This window comes from Belonocnema kinseyi, chromosome 5 (assembly GCF_010883055.1).
Source record: "Belonocnema kinseyi isolate 2016_QV_RU_SX_M_011 chromosome 5, B_treatae_v1, whole genome shotgun sequence".
In the NCBI taxonomy this organism is placed as follows: domain Eukaryota; kingdom Metazoa; phylum Arthropoda; class Insecta; order Hymenoptera; family Cynipidae; genus Belonocnema; species Belonocnema kinseyi.
In genome coordinates this window covers 122,622,728-122,635,277 of record NC_046661.1, presented here as the reverse complement: position 1 = coordinate 122,635,277, position 12,550 = coordinate 122,622,728, and the positions used below count along the sequence as shown (strand labels likewise).

The window sequence follows — 12,550 nt, the reverse complement described above, 5'->3', positions numbered from 1 at the left end:
GATTATTATAACATTTTTATTAGAGTATTACGGTTAATTTATTTGAAAAATTATTTCAGGGAAAAAATAATTTTTTTTAAGGAATAGTACCACTTTTTCAATGATTTGGTCATTTTTGTTACTAGACAATAACAATTAAGAGATTCTGAAGAATTTTCTTATGGAAATGTTACTATTTACGTGCTTGCCACTTGATTTAGGAAGAGAAATAATTTCTTTTCGTCAGAAAATGTTTGCTGTTTTATTTTTTTATCATACTGTTTGGAGAATAAGAACAGCCAAATGTATGAAAAAGAATTGACTACTTATCTCGAATTTCGGGACGACGAGACAATTGGTTATAAAACCAGTATTGTATATATGTTTTTATGCGTGTATGTATGTATGTATGTATGCATGTGTGTATGTATGTTTGAATTTCTGTATGACTGCCTGTATGTCTGTCCGCATGCATTTTCAAAATTAAATTTCTTTTATTGTGTTTTTTATTATTTTAATGGGTGGAAGACTTTCAAATTATACACATAAAATTTTCAATTTCATTGAAAATTAGAAACGCTATATACTTTTGAAAATGTGCAGAAAATGTTCAGAAAATAGAAAAAAATATTTTTCTGATGGATTAAGAAATTTCATTAAATTTTTTCATTAGATATCAAATATACTTAGAAAATATCTCAGTTAAGTTTTTCGATTCGACGAAAATTCAAAACGTTAAAGCTTTTTCAAAATTGAAAAAAAGTATGAGTTCTAGAAATTGTTGTCACATTTTCTGGCAGATGGAAAAAGAAATGCAAATTATTTCAATGACATTTTTAAATTCGATAAAAATTAAAAAAGTTATATGCTTTTCAACATTTTGAAAACTTAAAATAGGAGAAAAAAATTTGTTGTATAAGTTAAGAAATGTTAATCTAAATTTCTACTAGTTGTAAAATATGTATATTTCGAAAACATTCTCATAAAGTTACATAATGAGATAAAAGTTCAAAAATTTGGATCATATTCAAAAATATGCCATTTTTGTTTTTAACCGATCTGTAAGTTAAAACGTTCTTTTTAGTAGATTTGAACAAGATTTAAAAAAAATCGAAAAAAAATTCAGTTACAAATTAAGGATGTAATTCCTCAAAACTTTAAATCGTAGTTTTCTATTTGAATTATAATATTTATGATATTTGAAAAAAATGTAGTTGAAGTGCACGCAATAAACGCACGAAAAGGAGCTCGAAGCGCGAGAGCGTACACGCGCGCCCTGGGCCCGCTCAAACTTGGCACGAAGCACCGCGCGCGTCGTGCGCAATGAGGATGTGCCCGCGCCGCGGGCATATTTTTAAAAATAAAATCAACTCAAATAGAAATTTAGAAAATCCTGCGAAGAATGAAATAAGACCTTGATCATTAGGATTAAATAAAATTTGTAAGTTTTCCTTAAAGAGAATTGTTTCGGATTTAAAAAGTGTTTGGATCTTGAAGTATTATTTTATTTTTTTCTGATAAATAACAAATCTTGTCTTTATTAATCCATATTCATTCCCATATTTATATTTCAGGCTTTAAAAGATGGTCTGATTTGCCTTAAATACAAACTCTACTTTGACGCTAAGCGTGGAAAAATGGCCGATTTCGGACACTTTTAGCGTCAAAGTTGTGCTAACTTCACGGACATGAAATTTGGTCCCACTGAATCTTGTCATTGTTTATGAAAATAATAATAATTCTTCAAATAAAATATAGCATTGATATACATATACGTAAAATATCTACCTCTTGGATTCCAACTTTGTCAAGAATTGTGAGTAGATAAGAGGAGAAAGTCCCACTGCGATAGCATAGATCCAGAAGAGAGCGATGTACTTTTCAATGCTGCTGTGTGTGATGATATTTTTGTATCGTAATGGTTGTGCCAGAGATGTCAGCCTATCGACTGCAATCGCTACTGTGACGAGAACGCTCACACTACAGAGCGAAATTACGATACAGTAAGGCAAGATGCACAATGTTGACACTTCACTTTCTGGTGATGCAGACAACTCTAAATGCATCCCGAAGGGCATGAAAACGCCAACCTGTTGCGAACAAAAAATAGCTTTTGTAGAATTCATAGAATCATAAAATAAAATCGGTTTCTTGGGAAATGTCCCCAGGATATATCTGCTTAGGAGATGGAGTGGTAGAATTTTTCACTGTGAAAAATGTTCTTATCGAAACTGAAGCAAATAGTTGTATGCAGTGTTGGGTAAATTACTTTTTCGATAAACTAGTTACAGCTACGTAACTTAGCAAAAAAAGGTAACTAGTTACAGTTTTACAAGACGAGAAATAAAGTATTTTTGGGTCTCTTGTTTAACGCCAAATAATGAATTAATTATTTGTTATACATGTGAAAAATGAGTCCTTTTATTTTTTATGTAATGCAGGCATGATTTACGTATTTTATGAGACTTTTCATTTTTTAAAGTAGCCATTTATACAACAGGAGACGTGAGAGCGAATGCGCGTGCGCACAGTATAATAATGAGTCTATAATACTCCCAGGAATATTATGGGCACATAATCTTACTGCGCTCGTCTACCCTTCGTTTTCGCTAACTCAAGTTTGGATAAAACGACTGTTTCCTTCTAGACACATAATATACTATTACTGATCATTAATTTCTAAAGAAAGAAAAACGAAACTCAACAAATTCTTAATTTTTCGCGAACATAAGTCGTCTTTGTGAAGTATTTGGGAAAATTTTTAAATCTTTGTAAAATCGTTGAAACCCTTGAAATATTTGTGAAATCGTTGAAATCTTCTGAAATCTTTGAGACTTCATTAAAATCTTTTATTTTCTTTTTAATCTTTGTTTGTGAAATCTTAAGAGTTAGTATGGAATCATTTAAATCTTTTGAAATTTTCTTAAATTTATTCGAACCTTTCACAATCTTTGATTTTTTTTTAATTTGGTGAAATTTCTGAAATCGGTTGAAATTTTTGTGACTGAATTTAAATATTTCAAAGTATTTTAAATCTTTGTAAAATCTAGAAATTTCTGTTAAAACATTTTAGAAATCTTGTTGAATCTTTTAAAAAATATAAATCTTTGAAATCTTTGTGAATTTTTTAAAAATATTTCTTTAATCTTTGTGAAATCTTATGTGTTCGTATGAAATCATTTAAATCTTTTAAAATCTTCTAGAATGTGCTGAAACATTTTGAAATCTTTAAAAAAAATTTGAAATTTGTTGTAATCTTTGAAATGTTCAAAATCTTTTGAAATCTTCATGAATTCTTTGAAACATTCGTTTGTATTCCTTTAAAATCACTGAAAGATTTGAAATCTTTCGAAATCTTCTAAATATTTTCAAACTGCTTAACATTTGTTAATGTTTTGAAATCTTTGAAATATGGTGATCTTTCTGAAATCGTTTGTATTCCTTTAAAATCACTGAAAGATTTGAAATCTTTCGAAATCTTCTAAATATTTTCAAACTGCTTAACATTTGTTAATGTTTTGAAATCTTTGAAATATGGTGATCTGTTGTTGGAATGTTTAAAAATTTGAAATCTTTAAAAATATACATTTTGAAGAATCTCTCAAAGTTTAAGGTTGTTTTTTAATCTCTTTGATTCTACTAAATATTTCCGGAATTTACTCGATTTTCTATTTTTCTTTTGATTTTTGAACCTTACCAAATTGATATATTTTGCTTGAAAATTGTAGACACACTTTTTCGAAACTTTAGGCAATCATTTGATGTGTTTAAAAACCTTTTTTAATTTTATTTTAAAGCTCATTCTTAATAAATAATTTTTTTAAATGATTCAATTTTTTAAAAATTTATTTTAATTCTGCAAAATTAAAAAAATTACCTAAAAATCTTTCAGATTCTTTTTTGACAATTTTGTATATTTTTCGAAAATTTTTGAAATTATTTTAAATAATCTTTTAAAGATCATTTTTCGAAATAAAAAATTATTGATATTTTACTAGAAAAATTCTTTAAAAAATGAAAAATGAACTTACTCAATTTTTTTAAAAATTATGTAATTGGGATGAAAATTGTGACCTTTTGCAATTTTTTCTCAGAATTTATTACAAAACAATCATTTACAATTTTCCATGAATATTAGGTATTTCTTCATCATTTTCTTGACACCATGCAAAATTCAGCTTATCTGAAAAACTTTCAATCTTAAAAAATTAAAAAAATTGTCTCAAAGTCTTCCATATTTTTTCCCAGACATTTTGAAATCTTCAAAACAGAAAATTGTTCTTTCAAAATGAAATCTAAACCATTATTGTCTATAATGTTTCTCATATCTTTAAAAATGTAAATTTTTTTTCTATCACTAATATTTAGAAACATTTACAAATAAATTCTATGATAAATCAAAATTATTTACTTAGACATTTTAATATACAACGTGGATGGTGCAAATATTATAAATTAAAAATCATTTTTTATGTCATGTCATATGTGAACGCTTCCTTACAGGTAAGAAGTGAGAATTATTATTATTATTATTATTCTGGGTTGAGGCCGTAAGAGCCTCTGACGCTTGGGTGATACCATTGTGTCCCCTTGTGAGCCTAAGTGTGTTCCCAAAGCCCTCTCCACTGGGAATTGTTTTAGGGTCTTTCTCGGGCATCTAAATTGATTATTTTGGTAAAGTAAAGTAGATCTTAAGCTTTCTTTTATTAGATATAACGCATTAAATTTGAAAAGGTAGTCAGGGATATGTCACCTGATGACATGGCTCATATTTCATCGAATTTATTTTGATACGGAGTAAAGTAAAACTAATAAGCAGATCCAATATTTTAAGAGAAATAAAAATAATATTAAATAATAATGAAATAATCAAAGCACATCATATTCCTCGGAACACGATATTGTCAACTTTTTTATTTTCAACCGTATACAGAAGTCACGAAAGATACTGGACTCTTTTTAGGATGTGAAAATATTTGTGAAGATTAAAAAAATCTTCTGTTTAAGTTACGGGGCCGTCCATAAACTACGTTAACAATTATCGTGGAGGGGGGGGGGGGGGGGGGGGGGGGTACCTTTTCTGATAATAAATTTAAGATATTTTTGGTTAAAATGATTACTCTTATATTTTTGGTTTAAAATCCATCTCGTTTGAATAAAAAATCGAGTATTTGGTTGAAAATATTATCATTTTGTTGAAAATGCATCTATTCTGTCAAAAGATCATGTTTTTTCGTCAAAATTTCAGCTAGTTGTTCACAAGTTAAACTATTTAATGAAAAATGCATATTTTTTTAAAGAAAATTAATCTTCCAGGATTAAAAATGCATTTTTTCGGTTGAAATATTTTTGTGAAAATTCATTATTTTTAGATTCATCATTTTAGTTCATAATTAATCTCTTTGTTTGAAAATGTAACTATTTTGTTGAAAATTCGTTTCTTTATTGGCTGAGAATTAATTTTTTCAGATGTAAATTGATCTTTTCTAGTCGAAAATTCATGTATTTTGTTCAAAATTGTTCTATTTTGATCAAAAATTAATCTTCTGGGTTAAAAATTCATCCTTGTTAATTAAAAATAAAACCGCTTGGTTCAAACTTACTCTGGTTTAATTAAAAACTCAACAATTTGGTGTGAAATTAATTTAATCGGTTGAAAATTACTTTTTTTACAGCAAGTAAAACTATTTTTATAAAAATTAAATTTTTTCTTATGAAATGAATTTTTTGTTCAAAAGTCATATTTTTGGGTGGATATTTAATCTGTTTTCTAGATAATTAATAGCTTTGGCTTTAAAATTCAACAGTTATGATTAAAGTTAATGTACTTAATGGAAAACTAGTATTTTTTAGTGAAATATTAATCTTTCGGGTAAAAAATTAATCTTTTCGGTTAAAAATTCAACTTTTGGTTAAAAGTTATTCTTTTTAAGTCAGAAATTTAAAGCTTGGGTTTAAAGTAGAACTGAGTTATTAACAATTCTCATTTTCAAGATTCACGTTCTTAGTTATAAATTTAAGTGTATCATTTTTAGAATATTTATCTGTCGGGTTAAAAAATTATCTTTTGGGTCTATATTAATCTGATTTGGTTCACGATTCAACAATTTGGTAGAAAATTAAAGTATTCAGTTAAAAATTAATTTTTTTGTTAACAATTAAACTTTTCTTATAAAAATTTACTTTTTTGTCAAAAAAATCAAATTTGTTGCATTGAAATTCAACAATTTCGTTTTAAATTATTATATTTTGTTAAAAACTAGTGTTTTTTGGTGTAAAATTAATTTCTTTATTCGAAAGTTAAATTTTTGGTGAACATTTTAACTATTTAGTTGAGAATTTAACTATTTGGTTCAAAATTTATATTTTTAGTCAAAAATTTAATTAATAGTTGAACCTTTTCGATAAAAATTCATATTTTTTAAGAATAACCTTCTAGGTTGAAAATTTGACTATCGGAGTTTTAGTAAGTTAATCTTTTGGGTTGAAAAATCATCTTTTGGGTTGAACTCTTGTTGAAGATTATTTTCTTAAAGACTTCAGTTAAAAATTCATTCCGTTTGTTGCAAATGTAAGTACTTTTAAAAAAATTCGTTTGTTTCTCTTTTGTTGAAAAAGTAACTATTTTATTTAAAAAATCTTTTTTTTAAGAATTAATTTTGTTATCTAAGAATGTAATTATTCCGTTTTTGGTGGAAAATTAATATTTTTCTTGAAAATTATTCTTTTATAGATAAAAATTCGTTTATTTTGTTAAAATACCTTCTTTTTTGGTCAAAAATTTATCTTCTTGGTCACAAATTCATCTTTTTTTCTTTATAATGCAACTGGTTTGGTTTAAATTGATCTGATTTGGTTAAGGATTCAACCATCTGGTAGAAAAACAGTTTTATGAAAATTTAACTTTTTGGTAAAAAATAATCTCAAAAAAAAAAATATTTTTGGGTTAAAATTCCAACCCTCTTATACATAATTTGTCCGTTTGACTCTAAAATTCAACAATTTATTTGAAATTCCAGTGGGACCTCGTTCGTGTTCCAGAGTTGGGACCGGGAACCTCGTTTGTGTCGCAAACGTCCCTTCCGGTCGTTTCAGGGGCGTACTTAGGTAGCATGATTTATAACATCACTGATATGTACTACACATGACTAGACACCATTAGGAATAGCACTAGATTGTGGTGAGTGTGGCGAGTGCGACACGAACGAGGTCCCACTGTAATGTGTTTAGTTAAACATCCGTGTTTTTTTGTCAAACATTAATCTTCTTTCTAGATAATTCAAATTTTATTTGAAAATTTAACTGCTTGCTTAAAAATTCTTCTACTTGGCTGAAACTTGAACTACTTTATTAAAAATTGCTATATTTTATAATTCACTTGTTACGTTTAAAATTTAACTTTTTTTAAAATACAAATTGATCTCTCAATCTGAAAACTTACATATTTCATCTTCGGTTAGAGAGAGCTTAAAATTCCTGTAATTCGTCTGTTTGGTTTGAAAATTAATCTTGTTTGTTGATAATTTGATATATATTTTGACATGAAATCTTAGAAATTTACAGTTTTATATTGAATTGAATATGCTATTTACATTAATTTGATTTTAAAGAATTCATTTCTCCATTGTTGCCCTATTTTCGTGAAAATTCATCCTCTGTCCCAAGTTTTCAGTGAATGCTGGGTATTTTACTTTTCGGTGGGGGGAGGGGGGTTAAGACAAAACTATGGTTATCAACAAGGCAATGACAGGGGTAAAAAATAGCCCGAAATTGGCATTTTAGTTTATAGACTACCCTCAGGTGATAACATTGTTTGCAAAACAGAAAAAAGTATTCATGAATCTTACCCCCAAATCACTGACAGCCAATGATACCAGCAAACAATTTGAAGCCGTTCTTAATCTTTTGTACCTATAAAATGCCACAAGTATAATCGAATTCCCACTGACAATGACTAGTAGCAATACAAAGACAATGGACACTGCCAATGCGATGGAAACAGGACTGACGTCGAATCCAGAGTCGAGTCGAGTTAGAGTTGGCATTAATGTACTGGTCAATTCCTCTGTGAAAATTTTGGTTGCTAGACCAGACATTGTCCTGACATGTGGCCGGTAATTTAGGTGAAATCCTCTTCGTACACCAGTCCCTTCCGAAAGGATGTGCTGCTTGAATTGGTCTCACCATCCACCATCTTTTTTGGGTTTGATGGTCTCAACTTCATCAGCTTGGGTACATTCTGAAATTATTAGTTTTATTATTTATTTTTTTCAAACTTTTTCTCGGCTGAAAATGGGTTTTTATTATAGACGTGGAGCATTCACACCACGAAGCATTCACCCATTCACACATTCACACGTTCGTGATGCACAAGCTGCCTCGGTGACACGAACTAACGGCCGACTCCATCCGAACGCCGCTCAGCTTAGCCTATTTCTTCTCAAAAGTCCCGATCTTGAGAAGTTTCGGAAATCTGGGCAATCCCAGCAAGCTCAAAGAAATGTAAGCACTCTCTATGCAAATTTCGTTGAAAGTGTCACATTCATAGTTTTAAGATTTCCAGACTTCTCAGTGAGTGGTCACTCGATCTTTTGTGATGATGTAGGTATAAAATTCGGATAATTATTTATTATTATCATTATTGCCTTGTCAGGCTGGTCCATTAGGGTTTTTACAAATTTAAAACCCCCGGTGAAATATAGGTCTACGGACGGATCGTCCTCGATGATAAAGTATCATTAAAGTCCTTTAGCATGAGTGCATATACCGCCAGATGACTCCACTTCACTGGGTATGGCTCGGTGAAAATTCTTCTTTTATTAAGGTGTATTTAGAATCACGGTATGAACTTAAGAAAAACTAGGGATAACAAGCAGCTGAACGTGATAGAGATCTATAACAATTTCTCAATGAGGATAAATATAAAAAATGATTTTGATCATATATGTGACCGTCCACGAAGAAAGGGACCTTACGCGCCAAAGCTGAATTTTAGAGAACGGGCGATCTTAGCCGAGTCCGCAAGCAGGCATTCGAGTAGTGGGGGAGGCGTCAACGAAAAGCACCACCACCACTTACTACAATATCTTTAGGCGCGAGCCAGTGGACCTCAAGGACACAGCGCATAACAGTTGTGTGGTAAGTAGTGGGGCTGGATTTCGTAAGCCTCTCGTTCGGTCTCCGACTACGTTTTGTCATTCCTATGTTTGCTGCTCAATAACAAAAAAAGTAATCAACTTAAAAAATTTCTGATTTTTGCAAATGAAAGAGCAACTCAACAATTATAGAATGGTGTAAAAACCTAAAAATCGATTTTCGGCCCGTAAGGTCCCTTTCTTCGCGGACGGTCACATATTCCAAATAAAGTATCAAACATTTATTTTAAATAAATGCAAGTGTGAACATCCATACATTTAATTGAAGTTTCGACATGGCTTTGTGTGTTATTCAAGGTTGAATTAACTACAAGAAAAAAAAATGTTTTCGTATGCTAAACTTAAATGCCAAATACATAAGTGAAACCCTGAAGTAGAATAACAATCACAATTGAAAACAATAGAAAGTAATCAAGTTGAAATAAGTACAATATTTTGTTTGCAATCCAGAAATTTAAATGAAAGAACCTGTTTTATAGTGCAAAAAATAAAATTGTTGAACTTTCTGAAAAAATTGAAAGCGAAACCGTCTAATAAAATTACATGTTAAAAATATCTACACATTTTTTTAAATTTAGCTTTGTCTGGTGTAGAATGAAAAATAAAGAATGATAAAAATGTTTAAAATACCGTTAAATGAAACTTTAACTGCAAGTGAGAACGGTGTTTAATAACACTGTTTTTTCTTTTATCAGCAAATATTATAAGCAAGTATCGATTTGACCAATGGGTTCACCTTTGTCGCCAATAATATCAAATATATCACTTCATTTTGTGGAGGAGAAAGCTTTATCAACATTGAATTTTAAACAATTTTTTACAAGAGATTTGTCGATGACGTCTTTACAATAATTTTTTTGATAGAATTAATGAATTCGTAAAAGTTTTCAACATGTTTGAAAATTTTATACAATTTACTTTTAAAACTGAAGAAAATAACATTTTTAATGTTTTATATGTATCATCATTAAAACTGAAAATGAAAGTACAATCAGGAATTGGTACATAAAGCCGACATCATCAAGTCAATACTTTAATTTTAATTATCAACATCCGTTTTGCCCTCAAAATTGGTTTAATCAAAACCCTAATTGACATAGGTATTAAATTGAGCTATGTCAATTTTCGGGTTAAAATTTAAAGTTTATCAAAGAATTGCTTCACGTTTCAAAAAGCTCTAAAAACAAAAGTGGCTGAATGATTAAAATAGAAATGACAAAGTTTTAATTCTTCCGTATATTCAAGGGTTATCGGAAAGAATCAGAGGTTCCCTTAAAAAGTTCAATATCAATGTTTACTTCAAAAATAGGCACAAAATAGAAGATTTTTTAATATCAAAAAATATAAGGATGCAAAAGAAAACTTATCAAATATAGTTTACTTAATTAAATGTACTGGCTGCAATACATTTTACATTGGGGAAACCGGCAGGAGATGAAAGACATGCATATTTGAACATCAAAGGAATTGTGTAAATGGTAACAATAATACAGATTATTTGCAACAGGCTTATACATGTTGATGTATCTTTGATTTTGATTATAAAAATATTAAAATACTAGTGAGAGAAAATATTTCTTTTAAAAAAAGATTGTGAAGACAATTTTTATAAAGAAATATTCTGATAGTTGTGTTAACTTGCAAACCAAAAGAAGGCGTATCAGCAATTACACCGGCACACAAAAAAAGTTGTCTGTCCGACAGAATACACTAGCATATCTATGTGTTTTTGGGGTCGCGGAATTCGAATCCGGTGTCCGAATAACCAAGTTGGCTCGTATTTTTGCGAAAAAATAAGAAATAGACGTAAAATCGACAAAAACAGCGATTTATCAGGTATATTATTGCAAAAAATATATATATATATATATATTTTCTCGCTCGGTGGACTTAACCAACATATTTATATGTCTTTTAGGGCGTTGAATTCGAATTTGAGGCCCCAATAACCAATTTGGCTCATACTTTTTCGAAAATCGCAAAAATGGACGTAAAATCGGCGAATACAGCGATTTTTCTTGTATACTTTTGCAACCGAAAATTGTTTTATGCCTGGTGGTCTAAATCATTATATCCTCATGGTCTTAGGGTCGCTGAATCCGAATACGGGGTAAAAATAACCCAGTTGACTCATATTTGATCGAAAAATGCAAAAATAGAGGTAACATCGACGAAAACAGCGGTTTTTCTTGTATATTTTTGCTAAAAAATATCTTTATCCCCGGTGGACTTATCCAGCACATCCTTATGTTTTTGGGGTCACTGATTCTGAATCCTGGGTTAAAATAATCAAGTTGGATCATGTTTGATCGAAAAACGCAAAATTAGACATAATATCGACGAAAACCTTTAAACCTCTAACTTCCTCGACTGGGATTGTCGTTCACTGTAGATTCCCTTTGCGCCTCACATTTCGGGGTTTTTAATTTGCGTTAGTCTCCTTGAATGACAATAGCAGGATTTTTTGTAAATAAGTTTTATTTACTTTTAGCGTTACCCAGCAACAACGACGTGGGCGTAGTAAATTCTGTTCCCTTTGGGGTGCTTTATTACCGTGAGTCCCCTTACCTCTCACGCTTATAGGGTTCTTTTATTTTTTCTTTTTCTTTATATTGCTTGTATCGAATCCTTTTTTCCTCAAAAGACCTACGTAGTGGGTTTCGCTTTCGTTTGGTACCTTGATTGACTTGATATAGTTTTAAACTCCAACAGCAGTCAGCCATCATGTTGATATCCCAACATCTCTGATATCGCCTCTCTATCTCCTTTATATCCTGGTGGAAACGTTCGCCTTGCTCTTCACTAAAGGCTCTCAGGTTGTCTGGAAACTTATTTATATGCGAATGAAGAAAATGTAGCTTCAAATTCATAAGGCAGCCTAGTTTGACAAAGTTTGTTACCATTTCTGAAACCACATTTTGATAGCCTGGACTTTTCGTATTACATAAAAAGTTTTTTACAACATTTTTAAAATTAAGCCAGGCATCTTTTTCAGTGCCAGACATTTTTGTAATGAATTCTGGATCCTGCAACATTTTTCTTATCTGCGGTCCATCGAAGATCCCCTTTTTTAATTTTGCTTCAGAAAGTTAAGGAAATTGATCTTGCAAATACGCATAGCAATCGCCAACCTTGCCAAGCGCTTTAACAAACTATTTCATAAGACCCAGCTTTATATGAAGGGGTGGAATCAAAAATTCTTTTGGGTCAACTAGAGGATCTTCAATTATATTTTTTGTCCATGCTCAAACCATGTTCTTTTTGGCCATCCTTTTTTTTTTTAATGATGAACGCGATCTCGACTGTCTATTTTTGCGTTTCCCGATCAAATATGAGCCAATTGGGTTATTTAAACCCCAGATTTAGAATCAGTGACCCCAAAAACATTAGAAATTTGCTGAATAAGTCCACCGGGG

General features: G+C 30.3%; 1 protein-coding gene across 1 annotated transcript in view; it reads right to left on the bottom strand.

Annotated features, from left to right (window-relative positions):
• Positions 1-8,102, bottom strand: part of LOC117173171 — a 48,440-nt gene extending 40,338 nt beyond the window's left edge. The window contains exons 1-2 of the mRNA XM_033361588.1: positions 7,827-8,102; positions 1,768-2,069 (exon numbers count right to left, since the gene is read on the bottom strand). Of these exons, the coding sequence (XP_033217479.1) occupies positions 1,768-2,069; positions 7,827-8,075 (551 nt within the window). The 5' untranslated portion in view covers positions 8,076-8,102. The remainder of the gene's footprint in view (positions 1-1,767; positions 2,070-7,826) is intronic.
• Positions 8,103-12,550: the final 4,448 nt, after the last annotated feature.